General features: G+C 53.0%; 1 protein-coding gene across 3 annotated transcripts in view; it reads right to left on the bottom strand.

The window, feature by feature from the left end:
* Window positions 1–20,064, bottom strand: part of SIRPA (signal regulatory protein alpha) — a 42,818-nt gene extending 22,754 nt beyond the window's left edge. The window contains exons 1-3 of one of the 3 annotated variants that reach the window (XM_036825321.1): window positions 19,694–20,064; window positions 18,753–18,840; window positions 601–954 (exon numbers count right to left, since the gene is read on the bottom strand). In XM_036825321.1, coding sequence (XP_036681216.1) covers window positions 601–954; window positions 18,753–18,831 — 433 coding nt within the window. In that variant the 5' untranslated portion in view covers window positions 18,832–18,840; window positions 19,694–20,064. Of the gene's footprint in view, window positions 1–600; window positions 955–18,752; window positions 18,841–19,140; window positions 19,148–19,324; window positions 19,380–19,693 lie in introns of those variants that run through there. The other 2 variants (XM_036825323.1, XM_036825324.1) reach the window with 2 other exon arrangements.
* Between the last annotated feature and the right edge of the window lie 4,043 nt (window positions 20,065–24,107).

Genomic DNA, 24,107 nt, shown 5'->3' with positions numbered 1-24,107 from the left:
AACCTGTGCTGTAAGAATTTCTTCTCAGTGCGATGTTTCTGAAGAGGAAATAAAGAAACCCTGCCCTGGAGAGACTTCTCTTTGGAAGGGGAAAGAACATAATTTTCATGGGAGAAGAGCCCTTGTCTGCTTTGTTCACTGCTGCTTCCACAACATCTGGAGCAGGGCCTGGCACACAGTAGGTGCTCAATAGGTGCTGAATAAAGAGAAGACTCAGCCACATTGAGGGGAGCACTCTCTGGAGGCAGGAGGTGATACCTGGGCTGTGACGGGGCAAGTCACTCAGACTTTCAGTTCCCTCATCCCTGGAACCAAAGGGCTAGACGGGATGGAAAAGGCAAGGGCTGTGGAGCCAGGCAGACTGGGGTTCCAGACTTTTCCCAGCTTTACCAGTTGTGGGGACTTTGGCAAGTAGCACGACCTCTGCAGGCCTCAGTTTCCCTGATCTGCAGAAGGGAGTGAAATCAGATCATGATATAAGCACCCACTGCTGCACTTGATTCTTTTTTTTTTTTTTCTTTCTTCTCAAAGGGTGGAGGGCATTCTTGTTGACTTGCTGTCACAGACCAGGGGGACAAAGGAGACCCAGGCCATACTCACCACTCACAGTGAGATGAGTGCCTGGTCCAGAGTTAACCTCCACGTCAGGGCTTGCTCTCCGGAACTTCACACAGTAGTACATACCAGTGTCTGCTGGGGTGATGTTACTGATGCGGATGGAAAAGTCCGTGTTGTTTCTCCTTGTAGTATCTGAAACATTTGTTACTCGAGGGAAGGCGCCTCCTTTGAAACTGTAGATTAACTCTCGGCCTGGCCCTGTGCCCCTGAACCACTTGACGGGCCCCACGGGGAACAGGGAGGTCACGCTGCAGTGGAGAGTAGCCGTCTCTCCTGCTGCAACTGAAACTGACCGCTCAGGCTGAATCACCTGCAGATCGTCCTCACCTGCAACTCCTGGAGGGAAACACAATCCAGTTACTTATTCATCCTTATGTGATCCTGTAGGTTTTCTCAAGTGTTTATCAACAACAGTTTTCATTGACTTCGTGCACCATGAGCCACACCTGAACTCAGCACCTTGCACGTGTATCACATGTAACCTGCACAATGAGCCTGTAACGTTGAGACCCTAATACAAGAGAGGAAAGTGAGGCACAGAGAGCTTAAATAATGTGGCAGAGAGTAGGTTTGAGTACTTGAGCCCGCTCTGGAAGTCATGTCTGAACTGGGCTCTCAATTCAAATCTGAATTTACCAGGAATAAAGAAAGGGGCACAGTGTTCCTGAGGAGGGAGCAGCCTGGGCAAAGGCTCAGAGGTCGGTGGCAGCATGGTGTGCGGGGGGGGCTCTACAAGGAGCTTAGATTCTGTTTTGGGTCTGGCTCAGGAAGCAGGCCCTGGAAAAGTACTCAGCAGTTGGGGCTTGTCCAGGCCGTGGACTTGTGAAGTACAAGGACTTGGGTGTGAGTCCCGGCTCAAGGCTTATTGCTGTGTGACCTTGGCCATCACTCAGGCGACCGTGAAGATCCCACAGGGAGGCCTGTGAGCATGCTCGATAACTGCACACTGGGTATTGCGTGACACCTTTAGTTTGGGCAGGTCCCTTTACTGCCCTCTGAGCCTCAGTCTCCTCATCTGTCAGTTACTATGGCCCCGTCTCCACAGATCTCTAGTAGGAACAAACAACATGCCTAGGCCAGGACAGTGTCAAAAAGAAGGGTCTGGTCTTTGGAGCCATCTGAACTGGTTTGAGACCTGGCTCGCTTTTTATTCACCCATGACCTGAGTTTATGCATTGCTTTAGTATCAGTTTCCTCATCTACAAGATGGGTAGACCACCCCCAGGCCTCTGCGTGTTCTGAAAAGAAAATGAGATCACACGCAGAAGTCACTTAGCACCAGGCTGGGCACAGGGGAAGCTACTGTCATCACACAATGAATAAATGAGGAGGGCCAGCTGCTCAAACTTCACTCCCACCAGATCTCGCTAATGCTCCTTCAGGCCAGGCCCGGGCTGGATGCTGGGACACACAGGGGCTGGACCCAGGTCGGGCCTCAAGGGCTCCCAGGCTGGACAGCTGGAAGGGGTCCTAGAGGTTGGCGGTGGGGAGGGACCTGAGCCCCAGATTGGAGAGGACTGGGGCACATGAACAGGGACTCCCAGTAGAGGAGGTTGGGAGGGAGGGGGACACAGGAGGAAGATGGACGGGCCTGGTGAAGATGCTGTGAGAGGTGCTGTAGATGCTCGGAGTGAGGTGCAGCCGGGGCCTCGATTCTGAACAAGGTGTGGGCTGGGCAGAAAGGACAGATCATGAAGACCTTGGAGAAACACACACATACACACACACACACAGAGACAGAGAGAGAACCACCGAGATGGGCAGAGGGAGGGGCAAACAGACAGAGACGGAGTGAGAGACTGAGAAGGAGGCGGGGGGAAAGAGAGAATAAGACAGAGACACGGAGGGGCAGCAGACTGGCAGAGATGCAGATGCGCCAACTGGTCTCTGCCTGGTTGACCTTTGATGTGACCCTGTCCTGTCCTGACCGAGGCCACCTTGCCTTGTACTTTGGACAGGGCTGCAGTTGATGCCCCGAGCAGCCCCTCACCTCTGGCTGAGCTGCAGAGAGACCTTGTGAATTTACCCAGCCACAGACTCCTTCACTGCAGGTAAGCCCAGGGCCTCAGGACGGGCCTCTCATCCCCTTCCTGTGGTCCCAGCCCTGACTCCCATGCCAGGGATTGCCCGTTTCTCATGGCCAGTGAGTGGAAATGCAGAGTGGCAGCCTGAGGACAGCCTGACCCTCATGGTGCAGGGAAGAAACCACTGTCTGCAGAGGACATGGGCTTGGGGTAGAACTGTTGACCAGGTGTGTGAGAGGCACACGGAGGAAGCCCACAGAGGCAGGCAGGGGCCCTGAGAGATCCCAGGCAGCAGCAACAGCTGCCAAGAGCATCCAGCCAGGACCGTTCCCGAAGGGTCTGCGTTCTACATTGGAGACTAGGCTAGAACTGCCACCGGCAGGAAGCATGAGCGCTGGGCCTGCAGGCTCGGGTGAGAGCACGGTCCCCCCTTAGCCAGCTCAGCACCCGCCCTCCCAGGGCCTCCACTCCGTGCTCCACAAAGTGCGGTACTGGCACCCACCCCCCCAAGATAGTCATGAGGACACAGTCAGACGTAAGTGCCTGCAGCACAGGTGCTGGTTAAACTTTAGTTTCTGTTCCCATTATGATCACAGATACATTATTATATACTTGATTTTCCCTGGGTTGTCATGTTCCCCCCAAGCAGGATGCAGGATCCACAAGGAAGTGTTTCCAGCCCCCTACCTAGAACACTGCCTGGCACACACCGGGCCCTTGATAAATACACGTTGAATGAACGCATTAATGAAGGAAGGAGGGATTTCACTTGCTCCTGGGCAAATCCTCTCCCTGAGGCTCTTTCTTCATCTGTTAAAGGGACTGTCACAGGCAGATCTGGGAGATGGCGAGCCTGGAGCCCGGGACTGTGCCTGGCCCATAGACACGCAATCAATGATGGTTATTATTATCCTTATCAATACCATCGCACAGGGCTGTGAGTCAGCAGCTGGCGAGGGAGCCGGGAGCAGGAGAGGAGGTGTGGAGCCAGGCCTGCGGCTGGGGCAGGGCTATTCTTGTGCTGCAGCCGGAGGCCTGCAGTCACAGCCAGGAGGCGACAATAAAATCTGGAGTTGTGTGGGGCTGCCCCCGCCCCCCCCGCCTTTTTTAGCTCCTCTCAAGCTCTCTCCACCAACTGCAGCCAGATTTAGGAGGCTTAATTAATTAGCTAGTGTTTATAAAGCGTTTGAAGAATTTTAAAAGTGCGACAGAAGTGCCAAATATTATTTTAATCTGCGTGTGTGTGTGTGTGTTTCCAGCAGAGTCTTTCCCTTGCTTGCTTGCTTTTCTTCTTCTCTGCAGGTTCTGTTCTGGGAATCGGCCTTGTTAAAAATCACTCCTGCAGTTCTGGGCCTGGGGTCATCATGCTGGCATCACTGACAAACCCATTTCCCGCTCTCTCCTGCCCTCCTGGCAGAGAAAGCGATGGTTTAGCAGCCTGAACTGTCTCTGGGAGAGGAGGGCAGCTGGACATCGTCACATGATGCTGGTGGGAATGGAGACTGGCACATCCTTTCGGGAAAGCAGTGTGGCAGGAGGTACCACAGGTGTGAAAGCTGTTCTCCAGCCTTTGCTGGGCTCTTCCATAAGGACATGACCCCGAATATGGAGTGGGGTTCCCATGTAATGATCTTGAAAAAGTTGGGAAAAAACCCAAGTGGCCAATGACAGGGGATGGTTAAGTGAACAGTGGCCTGTCCACTAGATGGAATTACAGGTAGCCATAAAAAACCATCACTGTGAAACTGTAGTAGTCTGGAAATTTTTGCATGGCATAATTTTAAATGATACTGTGGTTAGCAAATAAAAATCTGTTTATTGCAAAGCATTTAGAGAAAACAAAAAGTATAAAAAGAAAATAATAATCTTATAGAATACCATCAAAGGTAACTGTGATCAACATTTTGATGTTAAAATATGAGTGAATAAATATGTAAAATCATACTCAGGTTACTAAGGATATGTGCAAACATTTTGTTTCATTCATTCAGGTGTTGTTATAAAAATAAAAAATTGGAAATATTCTAATTTCCAAGAAAAGGAGGCTCTTGATCCCCTGATGACGAACTCACATGATGACCAAGCCTACACGTAAGGATTACAATTATGGACACAGAAATAGATTACAAGATCAGAGTCAGTTCCTGAGTGATGTTTTCAGTGTGATCCCAAACTTCTAGTTTTGAAAAAAATGTATATCTGATATTAAAGATTAGTAGTAATTAACTGTGAGTAGTAGACTTCCAAGGGATTTTGCTTTTATGTCTTCTGTTTGTGTTACTTGTGCAATAAAAAAGCAGGAAAACTGCTTTCAGTATGATCATGACATTGTAAACTAAAACTACGTATAAATAAACAACTGCAAGGTACTATACAAAGCTATAAAACACAACTCTCTTTGGATCATGAATCTCTTTGGATCATGAATCTAATGGGTTTTTCCTTTTTTTCCTTCTATTTTGGGTATTTTCAGATTTTCTAAACTGGATGCCTATTAAAGAATATTTACAGTATCCCATTTTGTAATAAGAAAATACAGTGCTTGGCGCAGAACAGATGTTCAATAAGTATCTGCAGACTGACTGATCAAATTGTCTAGAGAAAAGGCCTAGAATGATAAACATCACGATGTTAAGGTTAAGTTACGACTGGGAAATGGCACCAGCGGTGGGTGGACACGGGGAGAGGCATATTTTCTATTTTACAGCAAATAATATATTGAAGTCTCTCTCTCTTTTTTGTAGTGAACATTTGTTGCTTTTGGAAAAATATTAAGTAATGAAATAAAACACGTGAGTAAGTTATCTAATGGAAGAAGTCAGCACAGTGGGTGGAACTGCCCCTTGTACTTGTTGTAAGAGGAACTCTGTCCACAGGATGCAGGGAGCTCACAGCATGGGTGGACAGTGATGAATTACCAGAATCTCCTGTGAGCGAGGCCCTCAGCTCAGGGCTGCAGAACGGCTGTGTCCTGGCCTCATGGGGCTTGCACACGAGCAGACAAGATAGACTTTAAAGAAATAACTCCAATGCTACATTTGGACTGAGCCCCAACCCTTTAGACAAGGGACTCCTGCTGGCATCTCTGACCTTATCTCCTGCCCCCTCCCCATGACCTGCTTCCCCCCACCGGGCCCACTTTGTCCTCCACGAATAGGCCAAGGAGGGTGCGAGAGATGAAATAAGGTGGGGACTGAAAACTGACCGTTGGACTTGGAAAAATATCTTTGATTTTTTTTTTTTTTTACAACAATCGTGTAGTTTTTGAGATTAAGAAAAGATGAAAACAATTTCATCAGAAGTGAAAAAATAAGCATGGATGCTTTTCTAATGGAAAAAACAAATCAACTTAGAACTGAAACTTGCCGGGAGGGAAACAGGGCCACTGTGATCTCTGGGTGTGATTCCTGCTGCTTCATCAGGATGCAGAGGCAAAGCTGAAATGCACATTTCCCAAGAGCCAGCCTTTCCCTGATGGGCGGCTCACTGCCACTTGCATGGGAGCCTGCCTGCCCCTGGAAGCAGTGGGTCACCAGAGCAGGGGTCTTGGGGACAGGCTGGAGGTTACCCCTCAGATTTCCACAAACTCAAGGAGCCCGGGGCTTGGGAGGCTATGGCCGGAGGTCTGGCAGTGCCCAGGGCTCGGCATGCCAAGATGGCATCCACCGCGGCCCCCACAGCTGGGGCAGCTCAGCATCCCCCTTTCCTGACCTCGATCGTTTTCGGCCATCCTCAGGGGGCTGCTGGTTTATGCCCCCAACACAGCAGCGCCTCATCAGGTGCTGCCTTTGGTATCTTCTGGGTTATGATTTGATGTCTGTGTACGAGAGTGTGTAGTGCAGGAGTGTGGATGGGAGTATGCACACAGGAGTGAAAGAGGGCAGATGCAGGAGTGGGCACACGAGTGCACAAGTGTGCCAAGGACAAGTGTTCACACACATGTGCATGGGTGGGCACGTGCACAAGATGCTCGTGTGTGCAGGAACGTGCTCTGGTGCAGCTCAGAAGTGTGCCAGAAGAGGACCAGGGACCAGGGGCAGGAGGGGGGCGTGAACTGTGCCCAGGAAGAGTATCTGAATGTGGGTGTGAACCTGTTGGTGGCATGAGAGGGTCTGTCTGCACCTGAGGTGTGAACAGGTAGATAGCTGGGAGGGGTGTGAGCATGTGGGTGCATAGAATGTGTGTGTGGGCAGGGGAGGATAGGAGTGGGCTGTGTGCACAAGTGTGTGTGTGTGCGCGCAGGAAGGGCATGTGTGTCATGGAAATTGTGTATACATGAGTGTGAATGTGAGGGTGTGTGTGCTTTAAGTGCTGGGGAGCAGGGGCCCAGCGTGTGTGGAGACCACTGTCTTTGTACACTGTGTGTCCACACACCTGAGTGTGTGAGTGTACCCAGTGGTGAACATGCCTGGCACATACAGGGTGGTGAGAGAGGAAGGAGGGCAGGGAAGATGCTTCCCTCAAATCTGGTTCCTGGTGGGCAAAGTGCTGCATGGCCCCTGGCACAGGGTCCTGCCCTTGACCAGAGACTCAAAACTTTACTGAGCACCTACTTACTGGGTGCTAGCCGTAGGGCACAGTGGTAAAGAAGCCAGCCTGGAAATGCCCTGCTGAAGCTCATGACCCTGGGTGGGGCAGACGGTTCCCAGGATGCATTCAGGAGGGGGCTGCATGGGTGATGGCTGTGTAGACTCTGCAGTTCCCAACTGGGGAGCCTGGGGCTCTGATTCAGGAGTACCAGCTGCAGCTAGGCACTGATTTTCCTCTGGAGTCAGAATGATTCATTCATGCCCTTTCAAACCTCACTCTATTGCTAGGCCCTGTCCTAGATGCCACAGGACACAGAGCCAAGTAAGATGGATCAGAGTCCCGGACAGAGTCCCGGACACAGGCAATGATCATGTGCAGGGTGATCAGTGAGCAAGAAGAGGCTTGGGGATAGGGTTTTGGAAGAGGGGTGAGATCTGAGAAGACTTCTTGGAGGTGGTGGTCCCTGAGCTGCATCTTGAAAGCTGACAGAGGCTGGGGAGAAGGGAAGGCATTCAAGAAGGTGGAACTTTTCTTCCTCTGCACAAAGGTGCAGAGGAGAGAAAAGGGCTTGGCACAATTCAGGGACCAGGGCAGAGTCTTTGGGACATGCTCAATGGCTGTGAGCAAGCTGGGGAAGGGCTAGGGACTGGGCTAAACTAGCACCTGAAAGGATGGCTTCAGTCGCAGGTCATCACTGGGAGCAGTCTACTGGTACCCATTGGGTGGAGATGCCCAAGGTCCTGCGGTGGAAACTAGCACCTGACTTGGAACCAGCACAAATGAGGATACACATGGCCTTGTGAATAAGGTGGGGGAGGGCCCAGTGGGCCCAGGGTACTTTCTCCTTCACCCCCACTCCAGGCACTCAGAGAACTGGGTACTGTCCATACCCTTGCAGGGAAAGGGCAGACCCTGGTAGCCCCTTCCATGCAGCAGGTAAACTCCTATGGTGCCACGACAGTCCATAGCTTGGGCTCTGCGGCCAGAAGATCTGTATATCTCAGCCCTAGTGGAGTGACTTGGCAGAGTCACTTTTCTTTAAGCCTCCACTTTCTCACCTGTAAACAAGGGGGTACCAACGTCTCTCTCCCCAAGGCCAAATGTTCAGTGGTTGGAAGAGCTGGCCTGAGATCTGTACGTTTCCTCGACTCCCATCTTTCTGCTGACCCGCAGCCAGCTATTAGCAGAGCTTGCTGGCTCACCTTCCAAGATCTGGCCAGACTCTGACCTCTCCCTAGCATCTCTACTGCACCACCGTTCCTCACCTAGATCCTTATCTCAGCTTCCAAACCGGCTTCCCTGCTCCACCTCGCCTCTGTGTAACACGTATCCTCCCTGCAGCCAGAGGAGCCTCTAAAACCTAAGGTAACATCATTCCATTGTGCAAAACCCTCCTGCACCCTTCACCGTACTCAGAGTGAGACCCAGGATCCTTTCGGTGGCCCCCAGGGCCCTGCAGCCTTGCTCTCAACCATGCCAGATTCTCTACTCACCTCAGGGCCTTTGCACTTGCCATTCTCTCTGCCTGGCACTCTCATCCCCTAGATATCTGCATATTGGGTCCCTCACCTCCTTCTGGCCTAAGAGGCCTTCCTTGGCATGGTATATAAGACACTACCCCCCTCGATGTCCCTTGCTCTGCTTTATTTTTCTACAACACATATCACCCTGTGTCTACAATACATATCACCTGACACGTTACAAGCATTTGTCAATTTCATTAGCATCTATCTCCCTACCCTAGATTTACTTATAAGCCCTTTGAAAGGGACTTAGTTTTGTTCCCTGCAGTTTCCTTCAGGTTTATACCAGTGCCTGGCATTTGTTGAATGTATGTTCTGGTTTGGATTCTAACTCTGCCACTCATGAGACCCCAGGAAGTGTCTTAACCCCTTTGGACTTCCGGTTTCCCATCTCTAGAATGAGAATGATGATGATAATAATAATAATAATAACACTAGGGCTCTTCTAGATGAAACAGGCTAATGTGTGTAAAGAGCTCAGTGCTGCTCTGGCACAGAGGAAGCACTCGGTGCAGGGCACTGTTACATGCAGTGGATGATATTTAAGGATGAAGAGGATGACGGAGGATCACAGCCTTAAGCCTGAGAGCTAATGATTCTCTCTGAGGCAGAACTAGCTCTGCCCCAATGTCTGCACAAGAACACTTGGAGCTGGACCTGTGGGCAGGCTGTATGCACTGTTGGCGGGAGGCCGGGGGCAGGGAGGGTCAGAGCCCCAGGAGCATTTGCTAGGTTTAGATGGGACCTGGAGGCAATGAAGAACTGCTCGCAGCGCAGCCCTGTTTGCAAAGCAGCAGGAAAGAACTATGGATACGTGTGCGCTGTAAGCACCCTTCATATTGCCAGGGCCTGGTGGGGGCCAGGTGAGGCTGGGAGAGCATGCAGGGACACTAACACCAACCATCCACTTCCTTGACAACCTAAGGACCTCCTTCCCACCTCTCCATTTTGCAGAGGGAGAAACTGAGGCCCGGAAGTGAGGCTTGGAGAGGCTGAGAACCCAGGTGGTGTCCTTCCAACCTCCAGGCCCAGCCGTTACTCTAGGACAGGTCCTGGTGATGCCCAGCCACGGTCTCATGGGTACAACGTGTGGATGAGGTCACATAACAGGGAGCCCTCATTTATTTAACTGTTACGACAGCCTAGTGAAGCAAGTGCTGTTGTCACCAGCCCCTTCCTACAGGTAAGGAAGCTGAGACCCTGAGAGGCAGGGAAGGGGCAGAGGCAGAACTCAAACACTGAGGTCAGTCACGTGCGATCTCTTCCCCCTGTGACTGGGTCCCCTCTGGCTCAGGATTCTGGATTCTCAGGCTGCCAAGGACGTACACACATTTTCCCAGCTGAGATAAAGGTCCCCTTAAAAGGAACACGCATTTATTAAATGACATTTGCCAAGGTTTCAGCACACTCTGCTGCCCACAGCAGATAGTCTCTGGACAAGATTTTTCCCCAAGCTGACACTATCCGCTGATGCCTTTTATAGTGCTTTTTGCAGTTCACAAAAGCACTTTCCACAGCTCTTAATTCCCTTAACCCTCAACAATCCCTGTGCGGGAGGAAAGAGTGGTAGCATTTCCATTTTACAGATGAGGAAACTGAGGCTCAGAGCAGGGAAAGACACCTGCTCCAGAGCACACAGCCAAGAAGTGGCACATGCTGGATTCACTCAGGAATGTGCCACAAAGTGGGTACCTCTCCACTGCCTCCCCTGCTAGAGAGGGGTTCTGGGGTACCATCAAGATGAAGGGTGAGAGAGGCATCCTGGCTGGAGCATCCGAGCTGGAAGGGACCAGCAGGAGAGCAGCCAAGCTGAGCCTCCACTTCACAGAAGGGGAAACTGAGGCCCAGGGGGGCAGTGTAGTGAGTTCCAAGTCCCGGCTGGTAAGTGATGGAGCAGGACCTCCACCTGCTCTGTAGAGCTCCAACCATAAAATGGTGATCACACAAAGATAACAGTAATAGTAATGATGGTTAATGAGCACTGAGCACGGGTATCATCAGGAGCACGACAGGCTTCACCAGCCTCCGCAGGGACCCAGCAACACAGGCTGTCATCACCCCCACTTCACAGAGGGCAAGACTGAGGCTCAGAGAGGTACAGCCACTTGTCCAAGGTCACAGGGCTGCGGAGCAGTCTGCCTCCACCCACAACTTCACCCACTGCACCACACAGCTTTGTGCAATGAAAGACCCTCTGGGGGAGGCTGGCGCCGAGTCAGGCCCTCCAAACCAAATCAAGGCCAAAAGGGCGTAGCACGAACTGCGTCATGTTTCATGGTTTGCCTGCTGGTTCACCAGGGTGTCTACACTGGGGCAAGCTGTTCTGTATAGCCAGAATTTAAGTACCAATTCCAGGGTTTCTGGGCCCCTACCTCCATCCCAGCTGGCACTGATATTTTGTGCTTCCTGATACTTTAGGGATCCCTATTTCAGCACGATAGGCAGGGATTTGCAGTGTGGTCATGGCCCCCGTTACAGAGGTAGGACTGTATAGTGGTTAGAGCACAGGTTTGCCTTCCAACCAGGGTTACTGCCTGTGTGACCTCATGGCTCTGAGCTCCCTTTTTAAAATGAGCATCTTTCTTCATTCAACCAATATGTATTAATCTGCCTACTGTTACCAGGCCCTGTGTAAGGTCCCAGGAGGCCCAGCAGTGAATAAGATAGACATAGTTCCTACTCTCATGTAGCTTATATTCTAGTGGGAGAGACAGGGCTGAAATAATTAAACAAATATAGAAATGGCTAGGAGTGCAAACGAATTTGATGCCACGATAGAGAATAACAAGCAGAACTACTTTTAGAATGGGGCAGTTGTAAAAGGCATCTCCGAGGAGGTGAGATTGCAGCTGAAACCTGAAGGAAGCAAAGACCAAGGAAGGTGTTCCAGTAGGAGAGAACAGCAAGTGCAAAAGCCCTGGGGTAGGAAAGCAGCTGGTGCATGTGAAGGCCAGAAAGAAGACTGCTGTGGCTGAAGCCCATGGAGCAAGGCAAGTGTGGTACTAGTTGGGGCTGGAGAGACGGATGTGGTCCAGAAAATGCCATGTCTCAGGGATCATTGTAAGGAGTTTGATTTTATTCTAAGGGCAGTGGGAACCACTGAAAAGTTTGGAGAAGGACAAAGAGGATTTGATTCACTCCAGCTGCTATGGGTAAAGAGACTGGAGGGGGTAAGAGTGAAAACAGGAAAGCAGTGATGAGGATGCTACAGCGTTTAGGGGTCTGAGCGCAAATCCTAGCTCTGCACTTATAAGCTGTGTGACCTTAGGCAAGTCACTTCACCTCTCTGAATCTCTCTTTCTTCATCTGTCCAATGGGTATAATAATAGTTCCCATCTTACAGAACTGTGTGGTGAGAATTAAATGAGATGATGTACAGAGTAATGATCATATCACATGACCTCACACGTTCAATGTCAAGTGCTCAGTGAACCAGATCCTACTTGGTCTGGCCCTGACCTCTCCTAACTCCCCTACTGCCTATCTCCCTTAAGTCCAGACTCACTGGCTATTCCTGGAACACAGCTAACCCATCCCAGCCTCAGGGCCTTTGCACTTGCTTCTCCTTCTGTGTGGCCTGCTCTTCCCCTGATATTCTCATGGTTGCTCCCTCAGTTTTATGCAGGCCTCTGCTCCTCAGAGAGGCCCTCCCTCTCTCCCCACTCAACCTTCTATTCCCTCGACCTGCTTTAGTTCTCTGCATGGCACTTGTCTCCACCTGACATAATATTTACTTGGGTCTGTTTTTCCTTCCTCACTAGAGTGTCAGTGCCATGAGAGCAGGTATTTTTGTCTGTTTGTGGTTGTATCCCTAGCACCTAGAGCCACCCCTGGCACATAGATGCTCAAAAATATTTGTTGAATGAATATCTGTAATTAAAATGACAATAATAAGGACGGAAAAGTGGCTGAGTAAACCAAGCCTTGGATCCAGCTTTATTTAACTCTCACTGGTTATGTGGCCTTGGGAGGAGCCCAGCTCAGCTTTGGGGAATCTCAGTTTCCTTATCCATAAAATGGGGATGAAGGATTCTATGCTTTTTGGCTCACTGTAAGGATTAGACAGTGGCACACATCCAAGTATTGATGGATGAAATGATGCCTGATGTCTACCATTTGCTTTACAATCCTCCCTCCTCCTCCCACCCCCAGAAAAATGAGGGGCAGGTGAAACATGAATGGCAGATGAGTGTTGAAGCTGGGGTTCCTCACACCATTCCTCATCTCGCAAATGTTTGAAATTTTCCAAAATAAAAAGATAAGGAAGAGGCAGCACAGATTCACAGCTCAGCTGGTCCCTAGCACACCGTGCACTACTTTCTTCCAGCATGGGCTGCCACTTCTGGAGGACACTGCAGGCTCTGAACAATGAGGGCACTAGAGCCCACCATGGCATTGCCACCCACACGCTCCGGCTCCGGCCCCCTAGCCTGCAGGCTCATCCCTCACTCCTGGCTTCCAGTCTCCCCCTGATCTGGGCACCTGATCTCCCTCAGCTCCTGGCTTACTCTGCAGCCATCTCACACTCTGCGTTCCCAATCGGACGTGCCAGGAAATCTTACAGACACAAAGAACCAATTCTGTATAATGGCCAGCTTCCACCTCAGCTGTTTTGCATCTCTCTGGACTGAGGGCCTGGCAGGACACCTGGCAGGGAAAATCCACCTTGCGGAAGGTTCCATCAAAAGACCCGTCCCAGGAACGCCCAAGTTAACAGAAAAGCAGTTTCAGTTGTGAAAATAGATGATTCCTTCTTCAGTATGGGACAGAGACACATCTTGGGAACGCCCGCTGCCTCTGCCTCCCAGAAGGATACACTGATTGACAGAAATATGAGAGGAGCGCCAAGAGGGCAGGACGCCAGTACCCCAGGGCCTCAGTGTTTCTACCTGTCAGGGCGAAGTGACGCCTAGTGAGTGTACCTCATGGGTGCTATGGTCGTCCTGACTCTGCCACTTACTGTGTGGCCTTGAGCAAGTTGCTCTGTCTCTCTGAGCCTAGTTTCCTCACTGGTCAGATGGATTTGATGGCAACCATGCACATCACCCAGGGTAACTGAGTACCACTGGGATCATACATGCCCAGTGCTGAGCCCAGTAAGTGGCCAGAAACAATGTTTCCCATTATTATTACTTTGGTATTTTCCAGGGAATTTGGGATCCTGTCAGATTTCTAGCTTTAACGATGGAAAATTCCAGCACAGCTCAGTTTTAAAGAGCCTTGGCCTGGATGACAGGGGGCTTGGCATGCCACCCAGGCCTTGCCAGGGATCTGCTGTGTGAGCCTGGCCGGTCCCTTCCTCCCTCTGGGCTGCAGTTTTCTCAGCTGCACAAAGAGGTGCTGACTGATGGCTCTCTCAGGCCCCCTCCTGCTTTCCAGGTCTAGGAATCCACAATTCCAGCCCTGTGGATCCGGACAGAGACACCTAGAGGCAGGCTGTGCCCATGGCGGGCGCTCAGTCCCAGTAACTATTCCGTCACGCCAGCTGGTCGGTCTCTGCGCAACCTGTCCTCCCCAACCGCACAAAAGCCACAGGGAAAAATGCCAATCTCGTGTTCACTCTCAACAGCTTTTGTTGTTCTGTGAGCACCTACTGTGTGCAAGGAGCTGTGCTGGGTGCTTTACCAACATCAGTGCCACTCCCATAGATGAGAATACGCAACAGAACGAAACAATGACGATTACAACACTGGTTGAATGTAACGTGCAGTAAACTGGTACTGAGCGCTTACTACATGCCAGGCATGGCTTCAAGCGTTATACATGGGTTGGCTGACTTAGTCCCTGAAATACAGTTGTTGATGTCATCTCCATTTTACAGGTGAGGAAACCGAAACACAGAGCTCAATAAATCGTCCAAGTAGGGTATGCTGTGTCTGTACATGGAGAGGCTACAATGCAGAACCACTATGTGAACCAGAGTTAAACATGCACTCATATGTGATAAAGCAAGGGGAAAGTGATAAGTAGCCTTAGATAAATCCTGGGGTGAACGTTCAGAGGAGGAAGAGATCCCACGGAACACGAGGCAGCACAAATGGAAGGCTGAGTAGGATTCAGACATATGAAGATAGGGACGTACAGGGAAGGGCATCTCTGGTGGCAGGAGCAGCATAAGTGAAGGCACAGAGATGAGAAAGTTCAGCTGAGGGTGTGGATTTGTACAAAGGCATTTACCAAACTGGGTTAGGCCGTGTGTTAATGGGCATTAAACAAACCCAATGCTTCTTGTTCATATGTCTGGGGAGCCCTGGAGTAAACAAGGTCTGGCTGGGGCTTCTACAACTGCAGGCCTTCTCAGGGTCTCTTAGGTGCCAATGCAGTTGAGCTGCCAGGAAAGCTTTGGCTGCAGGGAGGAAACCTGGTCGTTTAGCAGCATCTCAACAGGTCAGCTCTTTGGAAAACATGTAGCTGAGAAATAGGGCCTGTCAGGGAGGGAGCCAGGCCTTGTTGTAGGTTTTTTTTTTAAAAAAAGAAAACTTGGACCCACTCAACAGTTTTGAGCAGGGGAGTGACATGATTAGAATTGTGTTGACAGACCAGAAATCTGAGCACATTAAAAAGAGGCGGAGCGGGGGGCACCTTCCATCAGTCCAGGACTACAAATAAGAAAATAATCTGTCGCACGGAGCCATTGGAAGCAGCAAGCGAGCGTGTGTGGGATCTGTACAACAGTTTTAGACTGCCTTCCTCTCACACACCCCCTCTCCATCTGTCGCAAAGGGCACCAGGAAGATGCAGGGAGGAAGATTCCAGCTCTGGGGCCTCCAGAGCTCGGCAGCCCAGATCGGGGGCTCTGACGGGAGCCCCACTGCCCCCAGAGCTGTCGTTTATGACGACCAAGGGGCTGCCAGTGCTTGCATCCTCTGGGCGCTTTTAGAGAAATGACCATGGCTCAGTTAAAAACTTCTGCCCCAGAAGGAACCCTTCCACAAACCTCCATCTGAGCTGGGCGGGGGCCCCTCTGGCTCTCTTCAGCTTGGACTAAGTAACCCTGATTAAGTCATTGAATTTCTTCCCTCAAAGGCTGCCTAGCCATGAGGACAAGATTCAAAATCCAGGCTCCCTACCACTTACTCCTTGGACAAGTTACTTCCCCAGTTCTGGACTTTATTTTCCTCATCTGCAAAATGGGGATAACAGCCAACTCATGCTTTGCTTCGCTGATTGATGGAATTACGCAGATGAGGCGCTCAGCACACAGCCTGGAATACAGGTAACATTCAAGGAACATTGGTTCTCCTCCCTTCTCTCAACACACGGTTCCCATCAGGACTTCATACGTGCTGGATGACAGCAAGTAAAGGAATGAATCACACCACAAGTCTCCACGGGGTTGGTAAAGGAATAATTAATGGCAAGAAAGTACCCAGAGAACACCAAGGCCTTAAAGGACCTTCCACAGACTGAGCTCTTTGGGGCCGAAGCACTCCGCCCCCCTTTCTCTCCTTGTGAAAGAGGAAGTGAGATGAACTTCACCACTTAGGAAAGTACAGAGGAGTCACCAGCACGCTACCCTCTTCCGACAGGTGAGAGGTTCAGCAGAGGGCCAGCTGTCCCTCCCCCACAGCCTGACCCCCATTTTGGCCTGGGCTTCTCCAAGTTAGAGCGAGGAGTGAATGGGAGTTTATCTGAAGTCTGTTCAGCAGGGGTCCCAGAGGTCCCCAGACCTAGGTGGGGCCAAGTGAGGAGCCTGCAGGCTCAGTGTCAGGCACCGCTGCTGTGCTGCAGAATCCGGCTGCCCAGCTGTCCCCACCCCGGCCCCCTGCCCTTCTGCCAGACTCACAATCTCCCTCCGTGAAGCTGTTTGAAGAAACAGGCCTCACGTTGGCTCCAAGAACACAGGTGGGTGACTTCACCAGCCTCTTTTCAGAATTCCCTTTGGCAGCATTTGTGCTGAAAGCAATCTTTAGAACTTCTTTCCCTGCCTCCCCCAACCAAGATAATTCACATGACCAGCACCCTCCAAACAGTGATCATGTGAAGCCATAGCAATCATGTGACACTTCCCAGGCTGACAGTTCTGCCAGAGACACTAAGTAGTCATTCATCCAAAGCTGCCTTCCTAAGCCTGACATTGAGTTCCCAAACAAATCCATTTTCTTAGAAAATTGGACAACTGCTCCTTCTACCTTCCTGCCCTTCTGTCCTGCCTCTCTTCTGCTTTGTCATAAAGTCCATGCCTGGAGCCCTGAGAGAAGGGTCTGAAGCCCCATCCTTCAGCCAAACCAGGTGAATTCCCATGCCACGGCGAGGGTGACCAGGACCCGCAGAACTGAGTGAAGGATGCTGGATGCTTGAGCTCTGGCGGTGGACACGCCTTCCTCACCACCCTCAACCAAGAAGTTTATTCTACCCTCCTAAGATTTATTTATTTCAAAGTTAATCTTTGCCCCTCTGCCTGCTCCACTTTTTCAGGCTATTGATGCTGAATGGATGGAACCAGAAGTTTTATGGCCTAACCTTTACCATTTTATAGATTGGTTTTTACAGGCAAAAGGGGAGAATTTCCTCCCGAGAAGGGTGTTGGTGTTCCCAGGCAGCCCTGGGAAAGGCAGCTGCCCACTCGTTAATCAGCGTCACCCCTCATTTGCCAGGGATGGAACCACACGGGGTCCTGGTTAGAGAAGGGTCTGGAATAGACATTTAGAAATTAACTTGGGCCCAGTTCCCTGCTTCAGGAAAATTAAGCACTTGAGAGAGACCCTCGTGCACTTCCAGGCCAGGAAGGACGGCAGGGCAGGGCCTCGGACTTTTGCTGGGTGTAAATGGCCAGCTCAGGCAGGAAGGAGTAGATCGGAGATGCGATCGGCTCACCAGAGAGCCATGAAATCTATCAGGGCTTCCTCTTGTCCAGAGAGGACCCAACTGTAATTGAAAGACTGGGGGAGGGGAGGTGGGGGGATGCCTGTGTGGGTTCAGGGGAAACTGTGGGCAGAGAGAAGCTGCTGTCCACCCCCACTTCTCCCTCCACCCGCTGTTTGCTAGTTCTCCCTTTCTCACTGCTATCAGCTGGTTACCAGTCTCTAGGCAAATGCAGGAGGGGGGAGGTGTATACCGAGCTCATCTTTACCTCCTTCCTCAGGGGAGGGGAGGTGCAGAGACCCCTCTGCTGACAACGCAGCTTCAAGGAGCCAAAAAAACAAGATTCCCATTCTCCCCCCAACAACTCCTTTAACACAGTTTCTCCACCCCCCACCTCCTCCCAGGAGACTCAGGGTGCTGCAAAACCCCTTTAAGAAGCAGGGCTCCTGAATGGTGACCTCACCCCTTGGCGAACACACGGTAGACTTCTGAGCCCGCCTGCTGGATACAGCCAGGTGTTTGATGTAGGCCAACAAAAAGACATGCTCAGAGCCACAGGTAACAGCCCCACAGAGCACCTGAGCTGCAGGGAGTTGCCTGGAAGCCTGGGGAAGGGAGGAGGAAGGAGGAGGGGCCGGAGAGCAGCAGGGAGCACGACCATCCAGCGAGAGGCTTGGGCAACCACGGGGACAATCCGCCGTGTTTTCACATCAGGATCTGTGGATTGCAGCAGCTCACCCCAGGGCTACCCTGGCCTCCCTTCCTCTCTCTCCCCCATACTAACACTGTTTTACTCTGCGCACAAGAGGGATAGCTCACTCTTCCCTAATTGCAACAGCCTGCTTCTGTTCCATCCCGTCAGTACTGGAAGGACCTCTGCCCCTTCTCTTAGACCCTGAAGTCAAACATGTGGAAAACATAAGAGCTTCTAGAGAAGCCAGGGGCGCCTTGCTCTGAAAGCCGCTGACAGGCTGCCTCCGCCATCAGACTGGGCAGGGGCTGGTGAACCAACTCATCTGGGTCTGTCCGGGTGCCCAGCATAGTGCCGCACAGTCAGAGTCGAGACTGGGTTCCATCCTTGGCTGTGTGACCTTGGGCAAGTCGTGTCCCTCTCTGGGCCTCAGTTTCCGCATCTGTAACCCTGGTTACGGGCACCTCTCCCCCATTACTGCTCGACATTAGCCGAGTGGCGGTCTGAGAGGCCTGAACTCGCAATCTGGGGACGGCAGCGGTGGGGGGTGGGGGTGCTTACCTGACCAGGCGCTGGACGCAGCGAGCAGCAGGCAGAGCAGCGGCCTGAGGCGGCCGGGGGCCGGCCGGGCGGGCTCCATGGGCCGCGGCTGCGGAGCGAGGAGGGAGAGCGGCCGTGAGTGCGCGCTCGGGCGGGCGCGGACTGGAGCGGGGAAATGACTAAGGCTCCCCCCTCTCCTCTCTCCTCTCCTCGCGGCCGGGCTCCCCCCCGCCCCCACCTCCCGGTACGGGCGCCTGGAGCGGCTTAGGAGCCGCCGTCAGCGCCGCGATTTTCGGAGAACCCCCCGCCCCCCGGAGAGATCGAGAGACGGAGAGGGGGAGAGACCCCAAGCACGCGAGAAACGAAGCCAGGGACGGCCCGAAAGAAGCGGCAGGAGGGGGAAACAGACCCAAGGGAGCCAGGCAGAGAGCCAGAGACACAGAGAGGCGAGAGAGGGGGAGAGAGAGAGCGAGCGAGCGAGCGAGCTCGGAGTGAGCAAGGCGGCGCGCAGATCGAGACAGCGCGGGAGAGGGAGGACCGACGCGAGGGCAGGGCGAGGGGCAGCGGGCCCGGCCGCCCCCGCCGCTGCCCACCTGCCCCGCCCGGGCTCCTCGCGGCGCCGTGGCTCGCCTCCTCTGGCCCACAGTCCCAGCCACGGCCCCCGCCCTCCTTCCCCTCCCCCTCCTCCCGCCGGCCGCGCGGGAAGCTGCGGGGCTCCAGCCCGGCCGGCACCTCAGCCGAGCGCCCGCCGGCTGCGCGCCCCGCGAGGGAGGGCGGCGCGCGCGGCCCCGGCACCCCCGCCCGGGCCCAGGCTGCGGCCCCCGCCGGGGGCGCACCGCTCGGCTCGGGACTGGACCCAGAGCCCGGGCTCCGACGATGTGCCAGTTCAGAAGCCCGCGCGGCGGCCCCGGGCCCCGAACCGCCTCCCCCTCGCCCCCTCCTTCGGCCAGCCGGGCTCGGACCTGCGCCGCCGGGCCGGCGAGGGCTGCGAGACGGTGGAAGAGCCGCCGGGGCTGCCCAGAGCCCGGGCCCCTCGCTCCACTTTGCGCAAACTTGTTTTTCTAAGGTCAGCGCCGCGAGCCGGTTACATCGTCCTCTTAAGGTGGACTGGGGAAGTTGCGGCCGGCCTCCCCTCACCTCCGGACTCCGGCCGCGGCCAGTCCCCCGCTTCCCGCCGCGGGAGGCTGGAGGCGGCGAAGGAGCGGGGGAGTGAAGGAAGGGGGAGCCTGCCTTTCGCCCCTCCCCAGTGGCCCTGCCCCTGTGCCCCAAAGCCGAAGGCCCCTCTCGGGGTGGGTGAGGGCCAGAGGGACCCCGATTCTTTCAGAGCTGGGCCGAGGTGAAGGAAAAGCAGGAAGTAAGTGAAGGTAGGGGGAAGGGGGGGAGGAAGGAAAGAGTGATGGTACAAAAATAGCGTGTGTGTAGGAAGGACTTCAGTACCGCCTGGAAAAGCTTGAGGGGAGGAGAGGGAGTAGAAGAGGGGCTGTGGCCAGGAAACCCGAAGGGAAGGGTCCGGGCCTCCCTGGGGAGGTGGGCTCTCTTAGCGAGGTTCCTCTCTGTCAAGGCTGGCTGATTCAGGGGTGCAGAAGGCCCAGGCAGGGGTGCGGGGCCAGGGGGAACTTGAAGGCCTGGGCTTCAGGAAGATGGCTGGCGGTGAGGAAGATGAGGGGATGGGAGGAGAGCAGGGGCCAGAGGCCTGGAGGCAGGACAGAGCCTGCTGGTGAGAAAAAAGCAACCATTCTCCCTTTCTCAATCTCTCTCTCTGTTTCTCCCCTTCTTTGAGGGAAAGCTGTGTACCCAATAGCAGCCAGGCCAGAGATAGCAGGTGGGAATCCTCTGGTCACCCGGACAAAGAAGGCTCCAGACTGTGGGAGGGAAGGGAGACGAAGACCCTCTGCTAATTGTAAATAACAATAGCCAGTTTGGCTTCAAAAAGCCGTTAGGACGATATCAAGCAAGGTGGGAGAAGGGCCAGTCCTATAAACTGAGTGGGGATTGAGGCTCAGATAGGGAGGGGACTTGCCCAAGGCCACACAGCAAGGCCTGGGTAGAAACCAGATTTGAATTTCTGATTCCCAGGCTAAAGATCTTTGTACAGTGACAGCCCCCACTTCTCCCGCACCTCCCCGGACCCTACCCCAGCCTCCCTGTCGAGTGCCTGGTCCTGGTATGGTGCTAAGACAAGGAGGCAGGCAGGGTGCTGCCTAGGTTCAAATCCTGCCAGCCACCTCTTGTGAGCTGTGTAGACTTGAGAAAATACCTTGTCATTTTTGTGGCTCAGTTTCTTCATCTGAAATGAGGCCAACAGGAGTATCAACCTAAAAAGACTGGTGTGAGGTTTAGATGAATTAATATTTATACAACACTTTAAAAAGTGCCTGGCATGTACCAAGTGCCACATAGCGTTTGATAAATAAGTCAAGCATTTGACAGCAGTCCTTGGGAACCCACAGGGATCTGGGCAGTATTTGAAGTGCAAGGGGATTTTCTTTTCTTTGGGTGGGAGAGTACAGCAATGACCCACGCCATGTCCCTGTCTGCAAGGAATTTACATTCTAGTGGGGAGACAGATAGGTAGACAAGCAGAAATAATTAATGAACAACAGAAGGTCGAGCTTACACAGTGAGAAGGGTGCACTCATTTAGATAGGGGTAAGGCCTCCCGAGAAGCTGGGAGCTGAATCACAGAGGGGCAGCAAGGTGAGGATTTGGGGATTTGTTCCAGGAAGAGGGACCAGCACATATAAAGGCCCAGGGGCCAGCTTGGCTGGAGGGGAACGAGTGAAGGATGGGGGAGAATGGTCCAGCTGGGTGGCCTTGCAGGCCTTGCTAAAGCACCTGCATTTATTCTGCAGGAAAGAAATCGTTGGCGGGTGTTAAGCATGGTCTGACTTATGTGTTTAAAAGGCCACTCTGGCTATAAGTGGAGAGTGGGCTGGGGAGGGCAGGGAGTGTGGAATCAGGACACCAATGAGGAGTTTTTCTAGGGTCCTCCTAGTATCTGAGGTGAGGGTAGGGAGTCTCTAACTGTTCAAGGCCACTTGTGACTGAGACCACGAAGGTGACCAGTGGGGCTTCTGGGAAAATCCATCACCCGGATCCATCTGGGTGGAAGTGGGGCCCGGGGCTGCTGCTGAAGGTCAGAGATGAGGCAGCCTCTGGCCTGGGCTTCCAGAAGGCTCTGCTGTTCACTGTACACACACACACACACAAACCTGCCCGGGATTAGGAAACTGCGGATTAGGGAAGGATAATAGTGGAACCAGCTGCTATTTATATGTAGCACCTTAGGCCAGGGCGCCCAGCAGGGCTTCCCAACACCCTCACCTCCGCCCCACGTGGGGGCCCTGGCCTTGTTCTCCTGACCCAGCATCCACATAAAAGTCACCCGTGGCTGACTGTCAGGGCTGGGAAGTCACTGAGACCAATGGGCAGCTGGATATACTGAGGTGGGGGGACAATTTGCCTGAGGTCACACAGATTATGGCAGATAATTGAGGTGAATCAGCCCCCCTTCATAGCAGGCTGGGCACTGGGGATGCAGCAGTTGGGAAAAACAGGCAAAAACCCCACCCCAAGGAACTGACATTCTGGTGAGGCAAGCCAGTCAGTCTGTAAAATAGCTAGTCTGTGGGATGGGGATAGGCTGCAGGGTAAATAAAGCAGGGTAGGGGCCCAGGGCTAATGAGAGAGGAGAGCATTAGGGGAGGCCTCAGAAGAGGTGATATTTGGGCAAAGACCTGAAAAATGTGAGCTGGAGCCAGAGGTGGCTCCATCCAGGCATTGGTCCTCAACTCTCTGTCACTCCCTGGGGTAATGTGTCAGCACATCCCCGGGCTGGACCTTCCCGCCACATCCAGAACCAAAGCACTCCTCACCCCTCCCTGCTACCACCTGGGTCTGAGCCTGCATCATCTCCCACCTGGGCTCCTTCTTCCCACCCTTGTCTGTTCTCCACTCAGCAGCCAGGGGTCAGCCCACGTCCCTCCCCTGTTGTCCAGCATCGGTGGAAAGAAGATTTGAATGAGTGTGTGGAGGGGAGGGTCAGGGCCTTGAAGTCAAGACTGCCTACTTGACTCATTGGACTTGGGGAAAATTTGTTTTATGAGCCTGTCTCTTCATCTGTGAAATAAGAATAACAAGGTCTACCCCTCATCAAGGGGTCGGTGGTGGCACAAATGTGAAAGCAACTGTGGTGGGAGCATATCTGGAGTTTGCCTCCGCAGGTGGGGTGATGGTGCCCCGTGTGTACCAGGCCCTTTGATGTCTTCGAAGCCTTAGCAACCCCACTATGTCTCCAGAGGTGAGGAAACAAGCCCAGGGACAGAAAGCGACTGGACCAGGGTCACTCTGCCAGGGCACACAGGAACCTGCAGGGACCCAGTGCTGCCGGGCACCAGCCCTGTGGGCTCTGCTCCTCGTTTCCCGTCACCCTGGGCTTGGCGTCAACACGCAGGCCCGCCAGCCACCTTTGTGTGGAGCCTGTCATGAGGCCGGAGCTGCCAACGACCTATTTTTCTGGGCAAGAGGAGCCATTTGGAGTTAGAGGCCTCAGCTGTGGAGCCAGAGCAATAAAAATAAAACCAGCAAGGACTCCTGGGCAGCCTGGATCAGGGAACTGACTGCCCCAGAGAGGAGCTGCTGAGGGACTGGAGAGAAGCCGGTGGGGGCCGGAGGAGGGACTGTCCTCACTGTACCTGGCTCTGTTCTCTGACCCATAGGTGGGTCATCTCCAGAGGTCACAGAAACTGCAGTTCAGAGGGATGGAGTGACTTGCTCGGACATGGGACACACAGCTAGTGAGTGACCAAGCCGGTTAGGATTTGAACTCAGTTCTCCAAATAATACCGACAGTTCCCGTTTGTTCAGCATCTACTGTGCTTTACAGGCATATTTTTGCGACATATTCAAACCACACCTGGGTACCCATAATTCCTCTAAGCTGCCTTGGAGGGGTCTCTGCTCACAGGTCACCTTGCCAGACCACCCTTTTAAAAGTCATCTCCCCCCACCCCAATGTGCTCTACCTCCTTCCCTACTTTCTTTTGTCTTCATTGCATGCATCACGACTTGCCAGCGTTGTGCATCTGCATTGCATGTTGTCCATCTCCTTAACTAGCTGCAGGTCAGCCTAGCCCTGGGGCCCAGTGCCCGGCCGTGGGAGCACATCCTATGGCTCAAACCCCAGCACTGCCTCAGACCAGCCGTCGGGCCGGTTACTGTGCCCATCTGTGCCTCACTTACCCAGATTCAGGGATTGATGGAACCAGACCTGAAAGGTCTCTTGTAAGGGAAATGAGTTAATCTGGGAAAAGATGTTGGCTGTTGTCATTGTTTTCTCCCAGCACTGCGGCCCCAGGGCCTTAATAGTGAACAGTA

This window comes from Balaenoptera musculus, chromosome 15 (assembly GCF_009873245.2).
Source record: "Balaenoptera musculus isolate JJ_BM4_2016_0621 chromosome 15, mBalMus1.pri.v3, whole genome shotgun sequence".
Classification (NCBI taxonomy): Eukaryota; Metazoa; Chordata; class Mammalia; order Artiodactyla; family Balaenopteridae; genus Balaenoptera; species Balaenoptera musculus.
This window is presented reverse-complemented; position numbering and strand designations above follow the sequence as displayed.